The 19,330-nt window shown below is 47.8% G+C and overlaps 1 protein-coding gene across 3 annotated transcripts in view; it reads left to right on the forward strand.

Moving 5' to 3' along the window:
* Positions 1-4,007: 4,007 nt before the first annotated feature.
* FNIP1 (folliculin interacting protein 1) overlaps positions 4,008-19,330 on the forward strand; it is a 57,354-nt gene continuing 42,031 nt past the window's right edge. For 2 of the 3 annotated variants that reach the window (XM_015875559.2, XM_015875560.2), the window contains exon 1: positions 4,009-4,219. In XM_015875559.2, the coding sequence (XP_015731045.1) occupies positions 4,026-4,219 (194 nt within the window). In that variant the 5' untranslated portion in view covers positions 4,009-4,025. Of the gene's footprint in view, positions 4,220-19,330 lie in introns of all 3 variants that reach the window. The other variant, XM_015875557.2, reaches the window with a different exon arrangement.

A 19,330-nucleotide genomic window follows, 5' to 3' on the forward strand; every position in this document is an offset into this window, starting at 1 on the left:
TGAGTAGAGAACACCTGGATTTGGGCTGCTTGTGCTGGTGGCTTCTTATAACCTCTTGCTTCTTCCTGTCCCTGTGGTGCTGCCAGGCTGCCCCTCCTTGGGAGAATGTACGTCTCCTGTGATGCAGCTCTTCATGCAAAGTGAAGCCAAAAGCACGATATTTACAACCTGGACCTGTGCTTTATATAAAGTATCAGCTGACCTAATGCTTTATTTTCCAGTGCAGATACTGGTGGGTTTCTCTGCTGTATCTATGGAGTTTTATTTGTGTGATAGGTGAATTGATCCTTCCATCACTAAATTTGCACTGGGATACACTACAGTGTTTTGGCAGAGAAGTAGACCTGACAGCCTGTGGGTAAAGGCTTGCAAGGTCTGACAGTGAAAGGTGAGAGGTTGTCATGGGGTTATCCCTGGATATCAGTCCTGGATGGGGACTGCCCAATGGCAGTAACTTGGAACCAGGACACAAACTCTTTAACTGCCTCTACTCTGCATGATGTTCTGATGTAGAATAATGACAACAGAAATCACAAAACCACAGCGGAGGTCCCTTTTATCATCTAATGGCTTCAAGCTTGTGAAGTAAGAGCTTTGCATGAATACAGCAGTGGAAAAAAAGAACTTGTATAGATGTCTGGAGTGCTGGATGTTGATGTTGGTTTGGATTTAGCAGTTGACTGCTTGTTCTGCATGGCCCATAGATTAGAATCCCAGTGCTGCTGGTCCTGTTTGTGGATCGTTGATCTACAGATGTCATTCTTCAGTGTGCTGAATGCTTTAGAAAACACTGACAAGAGCATGGCCTTTCTCTGCTCATATTTACTGCATGCTGAAGTAGTTTGGATCTCTCCAAAGTTCTCGCTAACACCAATCCTTCCCCAGGTTCTTTTGTAGAAGCAAGGAAGTTTCTCCATGTTTCAGAATAAGTCTGGCTTTCCAAACATCTTCAAACATGAGGTTGTTTCTCAGAGCTATCACCCAGAATTGCCATGCCCTGGAAGGCGTTTGTGTTTCCAAGAAGCACATCAAGAATACATAAAATTCACAACTTCAATTAGTTTGATTACATCTGAGCAGACCTGTGGAAGTTGAGGCCCTTGGGCCTTTTCCCATTGCTCTGGGTTAGAAGGAAGTGTAGATAGAAGAACTTGGATTTAGTCTCTAAACAAATGTTGTCTAAACGTATCATATGGCTCAAGGTTAATAATCATGGCATTGAATTATTTTTCCTTTAAGCATTAGTAGAAAGCGTTCTCCCAGTATCTTGTTGGAGTGCTTCCAGGAATCTTCTAATTACCACCACGATCCTTGTTCTTACAAATACAAAGCTGCTGGTAATGAAGTGTGCAAGAATCTGGAGCCCCTAGGAGAAAAGGGTTAGCACCTCAGTGCAGCTTTAAGCAAAACTGAGGTATGCAGTAAGTTAGGATTATGATGGCTGATCATTCTCTTCTTGAACCAGAGTAAAGGAGATGTTGTTATAAGGGTATACCAGCAAGGCCCTAGGAAACTACACTCACTCTGCCCCCAAAGCATTTTTATTTTCTAACCATAAATAGACCGATACTGACAAAATAATTGGAGAGTACAAGATCAAAAGGTATTGCTTGTAACTATGGGGTTGGCTGGAGCAGCCCCAAAACTGCAGTTTAACTTTTTGTTCTTTCTCTCAATGTGATGAGGCCGTACAGGGGGACAGAAATATCACAGACCGTGATCTTTCTTGTCCTTCCCCTCAGTTACAAAAGTGCTGCTGCTTATTTTCATCTTTTGAGATGAGAGAAAGTGTAATTAATTACCAGGCGAGCTCTCTGCCCTAGGGAAGGAAATCTTACTCGTTTCGAGGCCACAACAATATCCACTCTTGTTCTGCTTTTCTGAAAGGGTAGGCACTTTCCCATGCTTTGGTTTCAAACTGAAGAATGACTGTCTAAAATCTCTCTCAAAGTGGAAACTGGTTCTTCCATGTTAGTGGATAAAGGTTACAGGTCACGGGCAGTTGCTGGGATAGTACAGAAGAGCTAATTTGTGCAGCGATTGAGAACGTCCTCGTGGTATCAAAGGGGCTGCTTTGTCACAAGCCTAGACATGGCGAAGTCCCAATGGCTTGAAAGGAATGACAGTGAGTCAGTCTGCACAAGGACTTGCTATCTATGAAATGTGCTCTGTAGATGCATGTTCAGTAAAGCATGACAGGGACAAATGTAAGAGGGTTTTCATTGATCGTTCTCAGTTATTTTTGAGATGAATGGTTCTTCTAGGAGACTGAAAGTGCTTGGAGGTGATGAAAGATGTTTTTTTCTTTCACTGGAATGCCACTGGGGTATGTATGTGTACCAGCTGCAGCGTAAAGCCCTTGTATGCAGATGGTTCTGTTTGTTAGTTCTCTAAACCTCAGTCTCTGGGCTGGGTTTGGAGTCTGAGGCGACTCATACTGAATGGGCAGATAAGTTGAAATTCATGTTTTTCATGCAGGTGTGAGGATTTGTGGAAAAACCCGTGGGGAGGTTTTTCAGGAAAATGGGTGGTGAAACATATTTCATTCTTTTCTCTCTTCCTATCCATCCTCCCCTCTGCTCTCTTGGTTAAGGTGTGTTAACAAATCTTGCCTGATTCCCATGCTGTTAACTTTGGAGCTTTGGAACAGACTCACCTCTAAATGGGCTCTGACAACTTGGTTTTGAATCCACTTGACGTTAGCTCAGTCTTCAGTGCTGTTAACTGTGAAGCTGTTGAAAGCTCAGCTGTATTTCCTGGGCAAAATCTACTGTTTTATAGTATTCTGTACTTGGAGATCTCATCTGAAACTGTATTTATGTGCCCAGTTTGAAGGCTTTCACATGGTGAAGGGATATAGAGAGCTCTCCTTAGTGAGCCTGTGGCACACAGGTGTGTCCTCCATCCAGAATAAGGGGGAAGGATGCATCTGAACATTGGTTCCTGCTTTCTGTTACAAGCATCAACTTCTAGCGGATGAAAACCAGAGATCCTGCAGGTGGTTGTGTATCTTATGCACAAAATATCCTTGTTTAAAAGCATTTCTAATGTAACATTATGTCACATGCTGACTTAGTTTAATTCCATTTTCCAGGGAAAGCAGATGAGTCAGTTCTATTTAATCAGTTCCTAATTATTTTCACTTTCTGCTAGTCTTGTATCTTAACAAGTGAGACAGTGAAGGAGGCTGTTAACTGGACCCATTGGTTTAAACCTAATAAATGCTTCTGCAAAAAATGCTCCCTTTGGCTTGTGTTTGGTCTGGATTCACATGTGGGTTATGTGTGGGTTACTATGTCCTAAATGCGTTTGGCAGATGGATGTTTTATGGGTACGATGGCTTCCCCTGCACACAGCACACGTGGCTGCCTTCCTTCCTCCCAGCTTGGAGTGCTATTTCTGTCTGTGCTGGGGGAGCCCCCCACCCTGAGCAGGCCTGGATGAGATGAAAGGTGGGAGGAGATGAGTTTGTTCTTTATTTCCAACCCCAAAGCTTGACCTGTCCGAGGAGATCAAACTGAAACCTGTTTCCACTTTCAAGGAAAAGTTTCTTAAGTGCTGCAGGTTGGATGTAAGATAGAGTTACTTCTCTCAAAGAGCAGCTGAGCACCGGCACAGGCCGCCGTCCCTGAACTGTTCCGGAGCGGGGCGACGTGGCACGGGGGCACACGGGCAGTGGTACGGTAGGTAGGTAGGTAGGTAGGTAGGTAGGTAGGTAGGTAGGTAGGTGGGTGGGTAGGTGGGTGGGTGTGGGTCCCGGCGGTGTTTCCCGACCGAGGCTGTTCCACGGGCTCTCGGCCCCTCGTGGCCTTTCCCGTGCAGCAGGAGGAGCCCGGCCCCGCTCCGCCCCGCTCCGCCGCTCCCCGGCCCCTCTCTCCGCTCCCCACCCGGGGGCTGCGGGCTCCGCTTCCCCCTCGCCCTGCCCACGTGGGGCCTCAGCCACTCAGCGTCCCACGCAGCGCCCCGCCGGGCCCGCCCCGCCGGCCCTCCCCTTCTGGCAGCGCCGAGTGACTAATTTTTGTCATATGACTGTGACACCGAATGGAGTCGGGCGGGCGGAACTAGCCGCGGCGCGGGGACGGCGCTGCTCGGAGCCCGGCGGCGGGGGGCAGCGGCGGCGGCTCCCCAAGATGCCGCCCACCCTGTTCCAGAAGCTCTTCAACAAGAAGCACGGCCTCAGCTCCCCGGCCAGGGACGCGAGAGACGACTGCGTCTTCAGGTAACGCGGCGCCGGGGCCGCCCTCCTTCCCCCCCGCCCCGAGCTCGGGCTCCCGCTCCGCCGTAGGGGCCGTGCGGGGCCGGGCAGCGCCTCTTCCCCGCCGCTCCTCCGCCATCCGCCGCCGGGCTCTGCCCCTCACGGCGGCCCGGCCCCGCCGCCCTCCTTATGGCCCCCGGGGCGGCCCTGCGGGGGCTCCCGACGTTCCCTCGGGGGATGCTCGGGGCCGGGAAGGGGGGAGGATGGTGAGGGAGGCCGGCGCCATGCCGCTCGTCACGGGGCTGCGAGCCGGGAGGGAGCGACCTTAAAAACGTGAAGAAAAAGGAGGAGAAAACGTTAAGTCGCTGCCAAGAGAGGTGTAGGGTTACTGGTGAAATCTGTCACGATCTCACCGCGACGGCGCTGGGTCCTCGGTCGCAGCAGTGGGGCTGAGGAGGGGCGGTGGGATCCACCCGGAGCTCCGTTCGGGGCCGTCGTGTGGGAACGACTCGGTTTCTGGGCTTTAAAATAGAGCACCCCGCACTGGGAAGCCACGCAGCCCCCTCTTGGCTGGAGGGACAGAAGGTGGCCCTGAGAAATAGTTTTAAAGTGCAAAGTTTGCAGTTTGAGTGTGGACCGAACGTTGTGCGAGGCGCTGCTCCCATCTGCTGCCCTGACAGCCCCACCGGGAAGGGGACACCTGAGTGCACGTGGGGATGTGATTCCTGCACCCGCTGCTTCGGGCGGCTCGTGGTGCTTGTGCTGTTGTCGGAGCATCGCGGTGGTCACAGAGCCCTTGTGTGGTCAGCACGCAGCTTGGGCAGCACCTGAAGGCTGGTGCTGCAACTCATAGAGCTGCCTTCTGGAGATGCTGCTCTCCTCTCTCTCCTGGCTGTGGTAGTGGCTCCTTTAAAATATACGTACTTTAGGAGACAAAGCTTTTTAACGATGTCCGTATCATCTGATTCTCTAACTTAGCTTATTTCTGAGGTCAGGCTCCTTGCTGGGGAAGGGACACCAGGGCTGCAGACCCCAGGCAGAAGCATGTGGATCACAAAGCAAAAGCTCTGCTGGGAGATGCCTCTTCTTCCTTCTCAACTCACAGCGTGCCAAACTGCATGTGGACGTTGAAGATATGTCACGCTGTCTGCTCTGCCCTCCTCCACTCACGTAGTGCTGCTTCACCGTGTCATGGGAACCGTCAGCTGCTGGTAGATGCGCAGTTGTTCACTTGGTGCTGATGGTTGAGGTGTAGGATGGGGCTGTGATTCCAAGAGCCAAGTGCTGGATTTCAATGGCCTGTAGGCACATTGCCTAGTGGCTTCTTTTGCTTTCCAACTGGGGATAAGTCTGGAGTTAATCCTCACTACACATGGCCGCGTTGGTTGTGGGCAAAACTTATGGAGAATACACAAAATACTGTTATTTATGATAGCTGGGTTTTGGAGCCTGGAAACCAGTTTTTGTCTGCTTCTGTGCTTCTAGTAAGTACCGGGGCATCAGTGTCATTGCCTTCAGTGATACAAGTGTATCTTCATGGATACTTCATGTTACTATTGGTTTATATTCTCAGTAAGGAAACCTTTTCCAAGTATACCGCGTGCTGTTGCTGTTGATTGCCTTCTCGTTGGTCCTCTTAGCGAGAAACTGTGTAGAAAATACCTTACAATTATATAAATTCACTTAATATATTTAGGGGTTGATAAGGAGAGAGAAAAGTCCAGCTTCTATGGCAGTGACATCTGTATAGCAAGTGGTTTTAGGATTATTTTAATGCTTTTTTTCCTCTCTTTGACCATATTCTGCCTTTCCTTCAGACTTATTGTGAACGTTTACTAAAGCGTAAGTTCTACTGATCTCAGCTTATGTTGTTTCAACAATAACAGAAATTACCTTTTCCTCTGGAAGCTTTTCCTTATTACTTTTCTTTCTCCTGCCCAGAATCCTTTTGTCTCAGGTGGGGATGTGACACGTTGAGGCTGAGTGCAGCAGCACTTCAGAAGCAGGTGTGGAGAGGCTGCCCCTTCCAGGGAGGTGCCCAGTAAGTCAGCAGCTGCAAAGCATTTGCTGATGTCTCACTTTGTTTGGTTTTTCTTTCCCCTGTATGTGAGAAGCAGCTTTAAGATCCACTACATATTGGTATTTTAACCTGTCAGCTTAACTGGTGACAGTCAGCAGAGCTGATCTTCAGACTGCACTCTCCCCGTGCAGCCAGGTGTTTGTAGCAAGAGCAAAAACATTCCATGCTTTTATAGTAAAATATGTTTACAAGAAACACCTGCATGTATTCCAGAGCAGAGACAACCCTTAAGCTCTAAGGTGTCGAGTACCAGCTGTCTGCTGCAAATAATACTCACGTGAGTGGATTTTCCCCAAGGGTAACTTCTGCTATAAATAGGATCCTTGGCCATGCTGTGCATCTGGTGGTGGCCTGCTCGTGGCAGGAGGCAGGGCAGGCCAAGCAGGACCTTGCCAGCCCTGTGCTCCTACCATCACCAGGGATGTGGCACTGCAGGTGTGTGTGGAATCAAAGCATTCCAAACTGCGCTCAGTAGGATGAGTCCAGAGCTCAGTGAATTGCTCTCAAGCTTTATGGCTTTGTTCTTATGTCACTTCTTGTTAAATATGTGCATGTATTTCCAATGGAGGGTCTGCAGCAGAAATTTTTGTGGCATGAGATTATGTACGTGGAGACAGCAGCTGGGAGAGCAGCACTGTTACCTGCCTTCACACTGAGCTGCAGGACCATGAGTTTGGGGGGGTGGACCTGGGGAGAAACTGTTTCATTCCATCTCAGGTACGAGGTTGAAATGCTTGCTCTGTTATATCTCTAGACATCCCCCCTTCCTAGCTGGAGGGGTTATTAATTAGGAGTGCTTTTTACACTGAAGCTCAATACAAAGCTTGTCTTTTTTTGTTGTTGTTGTTAAATCTAGGGATCTCTGAAGTACCATCCCACCCCAAGGGGCATTCTGCTGGTGTTTGCAAACTCTGTTCTGCCCTTGTTAAAGCACCTGTTGTAGAGGTGCAGCTGTGTGGTAGTTGTTCAAGCCTGAAAGAACCCCTTCCAGTTTCGGGTCTTACTGACAGCATGAAGTATCATTGGGTGCATTCTTCCTTTAGGGGCTTGCTTTGGTTTTTCTGGGTATTTCTGAGGGCAGGCACAGCTTTTCCGAGTGGGAGGACACAGGAATAAATAAATGCTCTTTTCCTTATACACAGAGGGGGCAGTTTCCAGCCGTTCTGGATCCGTGCTTTTTTGAGGTCTCCCTGTTCCAGGCGCTGTTCCTTTGCTGGGAGTGGTTTGCCAGGTTCCCAAGGCCTATGGCTGGCTGCGACGTAGTGTTTCCTGAAATACACTCAGGCAGGGATCCCCCATCAGCCCAGGCACTTTCTATTCCTCCGTGGTTGTGTCTTTTGGTATCCTGAGCTTTGTTTCTTTTCATGTGACTTTTGCCATCTGGATTCATTGGGGGAATTGCAATAAATCTTGAGTTGGAGATGGGCACTGTGACTTAAGGATGCTTCACCAGCCAGTGCAGCTGTAGTGCTATTGTTCTTGCATGGTGCAAATGCTGTCCATCTTCTTACAACGTAATTCATTGCTTCTTGACCCAGGAGGTAATTTCTTCTAGATTGATCTTGAACTGAAGAGGGATCTAGAGGCATTTAACACCATGTTATGAGGGGTTTCATGGGAGACTCTGGAGTGACATTAAGGAGGAACATGATGGTTGCCTTCGCGTTAGTTTTCCAGGTGAATTTTAACCACAGAACTCCTTGGTAAGTTTTCCCTTTGTTCCTGAAGGTGGATGTCACTGATGACATGAATGCAGTGCATTGTCTCTTCCTCCTGTGCTGAGAGCAGGGGTAACCAGCAGAGACTGCTGCACTGCTTTCCCTTTTTAAGCATGGCTTTATTGGTTGCCTGAGGAGTTCAGACCTGTCAGTATCTTGACACTGTGGTATCTCCAGATCCAAATTCAGAGGGAGGGCTTGGACTGTTAGATTGGTAAAGCCTCTGCCAGGCTCAGATGGCATTTACCTGCTGCAGCACACAGGGTACAGCACTCCATCTTGTCAGAGGGTTCTGTGTATCCACCCGCAGCCTGCCTGAGCCCAGGGGATCACACCTCTCAGCCGACCACATTGCCTTGCACAGCGAGCAGATTTATTGCCCTAATAGCACCTCATGAGGCTTCTTTGGGCTGTTCCACAACAGCCACCCTGGCCAGCATCTGTGATTAATGATATGCTGCTTTCTGATATTTGTTTGCTTAGATTGCTGGAATTTTGCTGCCTCAAAATCTCAATACCTTCTAAACCAACTTTAGCTGGATGTGTGCTGCAGAAGCTCCAGCTTGTCATCATTTCCAGTTATTTGGTGTATTCAAGAAGTTTTTTTCCCCATCATATTTAGGACTATTCAAATCCTAAAACATCAGAAATGGTTTTTTGTTTGTATTAGGCCCATTTGTGCCTTTTAATGGCCCTTAAGTTTTTCTTTCTTAAATCCATAATTTCTGTAATACCTCTGGAAGAGTCTTTGGCTTTTTAATTGTATTAATTTGCTTGAGTGAGGCAAGCTTTTAATAAACGTTGGTTTCTGCTCAGATTTTTATCTTGCCATGACGACTCTGGCCCGTATTTTGAAATATAATGCTGTTTTCCAAAGTGCTTCTTCTTGCCAAATTCTGTTTTGCATTTCCTGTCATCTGAGTTTTTGCATACCTTCCAGTGTTGGAAGTGAAGTTCTGTTGTGGAAGCAGAAGCTCACAGAGAACAGGATCTGTGAGCTGCTCTGGGCACGGGCAAAGCTTTGGTGGTTCTGGAAGCGATGCCTCACACTGAGGTGCCACAGCCCTGGTGGGGGACCCAAAGTCAGGACATGGCGGCCTGTCCGACCCTGTCACTTCAATGCCCTGCAGTGAGGAGGGGTCCTGCAGTCTGTGCTGCACTGTTTCTGGGCCTGCACTTTTGCTCTTTTCCCCTTCCAGCTTCAGCTCCTTCCTCTAAAGCAGAAATGGTTCTGGGAGAAGCTGCAGGGTGTGAGTCCTGGGGTGCATCATCTGAAGGAGGCAGACAGACCAACTCGCAGCTGACTCACAGGTGAGAAGGTGGCCTCATACAGTGCTCAGGAAGCTGTGCAGGACTGGTGGGGATCTCACCAATTGCTGAGTGAATCCTTTGGTTCTGCGTTGAGCTTTCCTTGGCTTGCCAGGCCTGCTGTTCTCCTGGATAGGTCTGATCCAACAGGAGCGAGGTGTTCCCTGCTGCCTGTCCCAGGTGGGCTGGGTGAGCTAGTCCCCATCTGAAGGATGGGAGGCATCCTACGGTTCCTGTGTGAGCAGGTTGAGTAAAAATGCTCCTTTATATCTGCGGGAGCTTAAGGTGTTTCTGCAGACTTACAGGTGCTGTGTCTTCCATCCTTTAGGGCCGTGAGGAGGTGTCTGCACCAGTTTGGCCACTGTGAGGCCTTCCTCCTCTGTGAAGCAATTCTCCCAATTGCCTTCTGGAGACTGATGGTGCTTTTGGCTGACACAGGTTGCAGACCTTGCTCTTTGGGAACCATCGGTTCCTTTGGTTGACTGATGAGTTTCCCTGTGTGCTTTCAGAAGGGTTTATCCTTTCTGTTTGCACACCTCAGAGGTAGAGTCTGCTGGTAGTGACAGCTTGGGATGAGTTCAGGCTTCTGTTCTGGGATGATGTGCTGCAGTGTGACTTGGAGCCTGCTGTCATCTTGGCTGAATGCAAGGGGTGACCACTCGAGAGGCTGAGCTGTACACGTGCACTGTAATGCACACGGTGGCTTCATGCGCAGGGGCTGCATTCTCTCCTATTGCTACATCTGGAGCAGAATGTCTGCAAGATCACATGTTGGTGAGTAACATTAGGAAAAATGTAGAGCTCAGTTGCACTGCAAATGCACAGGATGACTGCATTTTATGTCTAAAAATACATGTCCCAGTGTGTTCTGCTCTGGGGAAGTGTGAACACTTACTATGAAGTCTTTGTATCAAAAAGAATTTATTTGTTTTTACAGCGTTGTGCTGTTGCTTGGTGCCCAACCGAAGCTTTTCATTGAGATAATTCTGCACGTTTCCATAAGAAGTTCAACCTTTTTCTTTTCTGAAACTGATAGCTTCAGTAGATATCATTATTCAGAGCACAGTGCTCTATAGAGAAACTTGTTTGAGCATGTGAACTGCAGCACAAAACACTACATGGACTGCATATGGAATATTAACAGTGCGTACATATAGCATGTCCACAAGTACAGTGTGTATTTTACTTCAGAGTTGCTTTTGGACTGAAGTACCTGGAGTGCATGTGAAGGCTCATTACTTACAGGCTTACCTGATGCCTTTGTGGAGGCAGCCTGGGTAACCTCAGTGGTAGTTTTGACCTGAAATGAGTAAAATCCATCACAGAAACAGTTGTATTTCTCTCAGTGTAGGCAGTGTCTGTGCCCTGCCCACTCGTGGTGCTGATACACACCCAACTCTGTGTGTTTTGCTCACAGTGTCTTTCCTTTGGTCCGGCCAAAGCGTCAACAAAACACAAAACGTAAACTTTCAGTTTGTGTGATGTATAACTGGAAAGAAAGAGGAGCCAAGCTGCAGTAGTCTGCCATCTGTTTTAGTTGATAAATGAAGAAACTTTGGGCTCGGTTCAGCCCTGACTGAAGATCCTGGCGTGGTGCCTGGTTGAGCTGGAGAGGTTCTTTGCCCAAATTCCTGTGTCCTTTTCCTCTTTCGCAGCAAAGTGCCGTGTTTGGGCATGGTGTAGAGAAGCAGCTGTTGGCTTTTGTTGGTTTTGTCCTTGCCTCGGGACCCATGGGAGAGCCGGCTTTATGCAGGGGTATCAAAGGAATAGCAAAGTCTCTGCTAAAAAACCCTATTCCTCAAGCCTGATGGGCACCTCTCTAGGAGAAAACCTCCAAAGACAGGTGGCCTTGCGCTTGGCTCGCTGTGATTTGGGTAATGGTGACACAGAGAGGAGGGTAAGCGAGAAGGAAGCACGTCTGAGCAGTTAGCTAACACATGAATGATCAGAACGGAGGGAGATCTTATTTTGGTCTATCACATTGGCCGTGATGCCCCCCTACCTAGAAAATGTTCTTTCTGTTTGGAGACTTCTGCTGAATGGTTTATTTAATCCTTTCTGTGAAATCTGATAGTGGAAATTGGTAGAAAAATGGTATTAGTTCAGGTGTGAGTGGAAAGCAGATAGAGCCGATAATCTGCGTGTGGTTGTGCATGCAGGGGACATCAGCTGCAAATCATGGGGCGATCATTCTTTCCTTCCCGGAAGCTCGTTCTCATTGAATGGCATTATCTGAAGATCAGGATCTGGGAGGAAATATTTCTGCCAGGATTTTCTTGTTCCTGCAGGAGAAATGACAGCGTTACCCCTTGTAAAGAAATGCATCCAGTGTTTTGCAGCGCTGACTGCCTTCCTGTGCTAAGGCAGCCCATGCTCCGACATGAGGCTGAAACAGTCAGACAGAAAAAGGTGGTTGGGTTTTTTTGGTGGTGTTTTTTTTTTTTTCTCAGCACTTAAAGATATTTCAGTTGCTACGAGTTACTGGAAATTACTTTCTTGGTAGAAAAGGAAATAGTTGTACTGACAGCATGGAGGGGTTACAGAAGCTGTTACAACAGGCGTGCTGGGTAACTGTGCACGTCTTCTGTCATATGAGGAACACTCACCGTGAACCAGTGTCCTCTATTTCTCCAAAGCAGATGTAATTGAAAATGATAATGATGAAGTAAGTTCATGAAAGGCAGTTGTTCTCATCTCGTCAGGGAGAGAAAAGTCAGAGGCGAAAATGTGCAGGAATACAGAGTTTGTTTGTCAAGAGGTTGTTTCTATTAACAACAGTTTTTAAAAGGAGAAACAAATTGAATTTAAAGCAAACACAGAATGACCCATTCTACAACACATTGAGTGTCCTCAGCTTTGGTATATCTCTGCGAGGTGCGGAGGCTTTTGGAGGCACAGCTTTGTGCCTTTCGAAAGGGAGATCCAAGCTGGAAGAAGAGCTGGAGAGCAGGGAGGTACCTGTGTGTATGTGTAGCTGCTGTGCTTTGATGCATGCATTTTGCTGGGTGATGTTCTCACTGATGGTGTCTCTCGCCCTGTTCTTTGGTCCTCTGCTCTGGAAACGAGCTTTCACTCATGCAGAGGAGTAGAAGGGTTAAAGTTCAGTTCTCTTTCTCATCCATTTTTCATTTTTCTTTTGCCCTGTGCTGCCCAAAGCCCTCCGTGCTGCCTCTGCTCCCTGATGGTTCCCCCTGGGTGCTGCCCCATCCCCTATCAGTCTGCCACCGGCAGCAGGGTGCATCCTGTTTGGGTCACTGCTGTCATTCCAAATGACATGCACTAGCATGAGAAGGGAGAAGAGAAAGGAAGAGCCAAGAGAGCAATAGCTGTGCCAACAGCTCCTTTACAAAAAAAAAAAAAAGCAACGACCCAGTCTGAAACATCCTGGTGGCACTGACAGCTATTGCTGTCCAGCACGTGACCTTCCTTTCCTGTTGGTGCAGTAGAATAAGTAGCTTCACATGGTGCTGTTACTGGCTTGCAGTGGGGTTCCTGCAGTGCTACGTTTGTTCTAGTTCCCACGTCTTACACATGCTCATGTGGACAGCCTGAATACAGAAAAAAAGGATGAGGCACTTCCGTGCTTTTGAGTGGGAGAGCAAAGTGATTGTGCCACACCAAAGGAACAAGAGAGAATAATAGTTGGGCTTTGATCGTAGTATGAGTGTGAGCTGCAGAAGACACAGGTGCTGATGCTGAGATGGAGCTCGTCGAGCTGCAGTCTCTGAGGAGAGCCAGGGTGCTACAGCCACATCTGGCCAGCTGTGTGGTGCTGCATTGGGCCCTGCATCCACATCTGGCCAGCTGTGCTGCCTGCAAGTGCCTGGTGTTCTGCTCTAAGGCACTGCTGCTGCCAGAAAGGGACTTCCTGAGTGTACACTCAGTATACGTCTTGATAAAGTGCAACCTCTCCCTGCGGAACAATGCAGGTTTTATCAGGTGTTTCTGTTGACCCTGAGCTGGCTTGGAGTGTGTGTTCCAGCAGGATCCCGTGATAAGGAAGGTGTGCGTTTGGGCTGGGTTTCAGTGCTGATAGCCAGAAGAGCACGTGGATCTGAACCTGCAGTTTCTTTATCACCAGCCAAGACTTAAGAGTAAGGAAAGCTAGGTGTATGTGCAGGGGCTGCTTCCTAAAGGTGCTTGGAGATTGCATCCATCTGTCAAGTGGAATTTTCAATAAGGCTTGGCCAGACTAGCTGTTCTGCAGTAGAAAAGCCCCTCAGATGCACAGTTACGTGCTGAAGGGCTTTAAATACCTCAAAGTTCTCTCCCACCAGTCTATTAAAAACGTCACTTCAGACACCCTTTCTCATAAAGAAATACAGCATGGATATAACTAATATTGGAAGTACTTATGGCATGTGCATAATTGCTAAGCAGGATACACACCACCCAGCTTTAAAACCACGCTGTGAGATTGACTCCAGACATGGTTCATTTTGTTTGGAGGTTGGCAGCTCAGCTGACTGTCGCTGGATATCAGTCTTGCCTCAGGTGTGCCAGGTTGACTTAGTTGTTAAAGTTCTTGTCACAGGGCTGCTTTCCAAGTCCATTTATTTCTGTTCTTTTTGATCTTGTGAACTGTTTCAAAGTGAATGTGTCTTATGAGAAGTCTTTCACTGCAGTGCTATGCATGGTGTAATTAGAAGTTGAAGGCAGTGAGCACCAACCCAGTGCTGTTCCCAGGTCACACACGATGGTTGCAGCATTCTCCTGTGCTCCCTGTTGGACATACTTCATTCACCTCAACCAACTGCAAAGATCACATGCGAGGGACAAAAGATCCACCAAATGCCTTTCACAGGTGGTTTGGAACAACAGAGTGATTCCTTCAGACATGCTGTGCAAAGCCCATCCTGGCTGTTCTCCGCTCTTGCTCAGCGTGTTTGACATTCACATCTATTTTTGTATAGTGCTGACCTGAAGAGACTGGATCTGGATTAGATTTGGATTAGGGTTTGGGATAAATAGCACTGGAATCTCATGTGAATTCTTCTTCTGCGATTTTTGTTCTGAAAGAACCTCCTGAGTTAAACACTTGTTGTCTGCTTGGTCGTGAGCATCAAACCTTATACCTGTTTTGGACGAATGTTGTCTAAAATAGAATGAAAGTGGTTTTATGCATGTGATGTATCTTCCCTAAATACTTCAGTCCCTTAATTTGAAGGACTTATCTTTGTAACTTTTCTTGTAACTTTTCTTTCCACCTGAACAGAGGATCCCTGTCCATGCAGCCAAACCCTCCTGTCCTCATGCACGTAGGGCAGGAGTTGGGCTGATCTTCTTCTGGCAGGGCATGTTATTTTGCTAACACTTATGGAGTTGTATGACTGCATGGCTTGCTCAAGCATCTGCTTTTTATTTGTCCTTGTGTCCTTACAAGTTACATAAAAGTGAAGCCAGTGTCTGCTCTATATAGATCTACCTGAAATAGTTTCAGGTCACCTTTGCACACTTAATTTGGAAAACAATTGAGCAGCATGATTCCTGCCTCTGAGAATTGAGTAGTCGGGCTCCTCAGCTCCTCACAGCTGTCTTGGGGCTCCTGCAGCATTCTTGGGAGTGCACTGTGCAGGAGCTGGAAGGGAGGGAAGCCAAAGCTGTGAGCTGGAGCTGGGGGTGCATGCAGGCTGCAGGGCATCACACTGTGAGTGCTGCGGGTGCTGGAGCTCAGGGTCAGGCCCTTCCAGTGCCACTATGGCAGCCCTGGGGCATGGGCCGCAGTAAGCTGAGATTCCTTCCCTCACCTGTTTGTTTGTTAGGCTTTTATTTCTTGTACAGTTGTCCTCTGTCGGTGATTTGCTCTAGACTGGGTTTGGGTGAAATCTGAGGGGCGAGTCGGGCTGAGTCAGCTCTCTCCTTCAGCCATGTGCTCTCCTCAACACATGGAAGTACTTTCATTGCTCCAACCAAACTGCTCACATGCTCAGCATTAGGCACGGGTTCTGCATAAGTTGCTGATCCAGGGTCTGAATTTTATTCTTATTTTCTAGTGAAATTTACACAGCTGAGGGTCAGGCTACCAGCATCTGAATGTTACAAAATAAAGGTTTAATGCAGGGTTATCCAGGAAGAAAGCTTCTGGTATTAAAGCACTGCAGTGCGTTTAAGGGCAGCCTTTGTAAAGAAAAATGGTGTCTTCTGATAACGTGACGGGCTGTCATTATAAATGAGCTGGGAACAACGCGAGCTGAAATGCTGTGCACACACCGGGCTTCAGGCTGAAAGCAGTATTTGGGGATTATCCTTACATTAAACTTCAGCTGGACCAAGTACATATAAATAATTGTCCCTCAGCTTTCCCTATTACAGATATACAGAGTTTGTGAAATGGGTTTACCGTGTTCTTTGATATTTTTTAAAGCCTGTTGCTATGACAACCAGACCCCATAACAGTGAAGCTCTTTGGGAAGAAGCAATCCTGTAACACCCAGGAAGAAAGCCATGGCAAAACTGTGTTCCTAGTGAAGAACCAAGCAGAAGGCAGAGCAGCAGCCTGGCCTGGGCTCACGGCAGGGTGCCCAGCCTGCTCCCAGGCAGAACAGATTTGGATGGGACACCTCCAGAGCTGTATTTTCTTTTTCATATGGAAAGGTTGAAGTGATCTGATGGTTTGGCTCATGGGTAAGGAAACATGAGTTTTGCTTTTGAGAACTGGATGTCCCCTTTGTACTTTGCTAATACAGAAACTGGCAGAACAGGCATTACTTTTCCTTTGACGTGAGGGCTTGCAGCCCTGCTTCCTTGTGTCTCATGACTGAGTGAATCAACACCTAATTAAACAGTCACATGAGGGACAGAGTAAAATGCTGCTCATGCACTGATCCTTGTGAATCCGTGGAGAATAACTGCTTACATCTGGCTTCCTCCTTCTCGGAAGAACCCTGAGCAGCTGCAGCTTTTTCTCTTTCTTTTTTTGCTTTCTTTTGGGAAAAACAGATCACACAGACAAAGCAGTGCTGTCTGTGCAGATAAATGAAACCTGGCATAAAGGAGAGGGAAGACTTGGAAGTATTGGATGCATTTTCTGAGGAGTGACTGCTTGGAGTTTGTGCTGGGGATGGTTTAACTGAAAGCTTGAAGCTGTGCTCCTTGCACGTTTGACACTCTTGATAACTTAACCAAAAATGTGAATCGTTGAACGGCTCAGCCTCTGAGCATCCTCATAACCTCCCCTGGACCTTCTCCAACAGCTCCACGTCCTTCTGGTGCTGGGGCCACACCGTGGCCAAGGCAGTAAGCTGTCCGGTTTGCTCCATAAGCTTTCTTGAAGTTTTGAATTCTTTTGTCTGTAGCATGTTGTGAAGGTTCCATAACAACTTTTTTTCCACATCTGAATGGCAGACGCTAACCTGGAGGTTTATAGGGCTGTCAATTAATGCTCAGTCACAAGCACAGCCACCTTAATCAATTACATGGCTGTGCAGCACAGCCAAGGAGCGCTCCAGCCCAGCTCTCTTGCTGACACCACCAGAGCAGCATTTTTCCCTTATGAAACTCACAACGTGAGTATTATGGGATGGTTTAATCACAGCAAGCAGATGGCAACCTGCACCCTGACGGCAGTGGGCTCCTGTTGAGGCCAGAGGGACCTTGTGGCCATGGTAGCACTGAGCTGTGGGTTGGGTGTCTGCAGTGCGATATTATCAGGATGTTCCATCCACCAGGGGTCATCCTGACCTGCAGGCTCTGAGGGCACAGCATCTTGCAAGGCAGCACTGGGTGCATGCCACCAACAAACAGTGGGTTACATTCTAGCTTTTCAGGCTCTCAATTGTTATTTATTTTCTTGATACATCTATCTGATCTTAAAGAAAGAAAAATGGCCCCTGAGATGTGTTTGTGCTGTTGGTGCAGGAGTCACGTGGCACATCAGGCGCAGCTGAAGTACATTGGTAATTTGTTTACGCACTGTACGGCTCTTTTGGGGGTATCTCATTCTGAAGCAACGTGTTCAGAGTCTTGAGTTTTAATTTATGGAAAAAGAAGAAACAAAAACTGCTGCAGGGCTGACAGCTACTGTCCCCAGTACAGGAAGGATGTGGAGCTCTTGGAGCAGGTCCAGAGAAGGGCCACTGAAATGATCAGAGGGCTGGAGAGCACCCCTTCTATGAGGAAAGGTTGGGGGAGCTGGGTTTGTTTGGCTTAAGGAGGAGAAGGCTCCGGGGAGACCTCATTGTGGCTGTCCAGTACTTGAAGGGAGCATATAAACAGCTGTTTATGAGTGTGGATACCGATAGGACAAGGGGAAATGGTTTTAAACTGAGACGGGAGATTTAGGTTGGATATTAGGAGGAAGTTTTTCACACAGAGGGTGGTGACACACTGGAAGAGGCTGCCCAAGGAGGCTGTGGATGCCCCATCCCTGCAGGCTGGGTGTGGCTCTGGGCAGCCTGGGCTGCTGGTTGGTGACCCTGCACACAGCGGGGGGTTGGAACTAGAAGGACACTGTGGTCCTTTTCAACCCAGGCCATTCTATGATCGTGTGATAAGTGTGTGAAAATAGGAGCCCTAAAGGCTTCTTCCAGCTGAAGGTAAATACAGAGAATTCAGTGTCTGAATTCTGGGGATCTCAGAGGTCTTTTCCAACCTGAGTGATTCCACGCTTCCCCTCCTCTGCTGGGCTGGGTCATTTCAGGAAATTATTTCTGTGTGGATCAGATGGAATTTGTATTGCATCCATTTTCTCCCCAACTTTTCACTCGGCACACACACAACACTGAACTCTTTGCACTTTAAAAGCCACAGTGAAAGATGTGCTGCCCCGCACAGCCGCGGGTGCACAATCACAGAGCTGTTAGATGGGGGTAAATGCCCCGTTGTTCTGCAGTACCAGTTGGTGTGATGGAGGTTTGTTTGGTGTCTTATTTACAGTGGATTGCGGCTGGAAATGCGATACAAAACAAACACCAATGCTCCAGTAGCTTAACCATGCAGCAGGTTTTACTTTGATAGCTGTTCTCATTGGAAGCATCTTTTATCGTGACTCAAAAGTGACAATGGGAGAGGAGCAGTTGAGCTGCTGTGGTCTCGATATCTGTGTTTTAAATGAAAGATATGTTCTGTGTTGCAGCCCCCTGGAATGCACAGAGACAGATCTGCATTTGTGCTGATGCTTCCTTACACCTCCATAAAGACACTTTATCCCAGTCATGAGACCTCCTGGTGCTAAGAGAATCCTGTGGATGGAGCTTTATCAGCTTTGCTTCTGTGCTAAGCGTCCGCTTGCTTTTTAGTCACAGTTTTTTCTTTTCTTTCAATTCTCTAAAGTCTGGTTTCTTTTAAAGAAAACGGTGCCTTGATTTTGAGAACCATGTGGGCTGTTTGCAGCCAGCTTCCTGCTGCTGGCTCCTGCTGTGGCTGAGCTGTGTGTGTGTCTGTGCTGTGCTCAGGTACGTGGCTCCAGCTGCACACAGTGCTGTGTCTCCGTGCCGTCCGCTCTTCCTCTCCAGCACTGAGGAATTTAGTGGAATTTTCTTTCCTTGCAGGGAGACAAAAATGCACAGAAAGCACATTTTTGTCAAGTCCAGCTCAGTGGTAAAATTCCACTAAGGCAAATATTTTGTAGAGAAATGGTGTCCAAGAATTTCTAGTTGGATTTCAAATGAAATCCTAATTGGTTTTCTCTCTTGTTGTCTGGTGTGGCTTCCAGCTCCCATCTTCATGCATTAGTAAGCAATGAACGTTGCTGGACTTAGCTGCTGGCTCTTTGTTGTGTGCTTCTACAACAAGTGTGAGGGGAGCCTTCCTTAAGAGATGGGCTCAGAGAACTTGTTAATGTAGCAGAGAACAAAAAGGAATCATTGCATTACTTTTTAGCCTGTGGTAGGAGCAAATTGTTGCCTGCTCAGTGTAAAATCAGCTGTAGTTTGAAGTTTTTGGGAATGCCTGTCCAGAGAGTGAACAGATGAACCCTTTTTTTTTTTTTTGGTGCTGTTTTTGAGGGTGAGGGCTTATGGTTCAGTGGGGAAGCACAGCCCCATGTGGCACTGAGCTCTGCAGGGAGCCCTGGGCTCAGCTGCACTGAAT

Source organism: Coturnix japonica, chromosome 13 (assembly GCF_001577835.2).
Source record: "Coturnix japonica isolate 7356 chromosome 13, Coturnix japonica 2.1, whole genome shotgun sequence".
NCBI classification, from domain to species: Eukaryota; Metazoa; Chordata; class Aves; order Galliformes; family Phasianidae; genus Coturnix; species Coturnix japonica.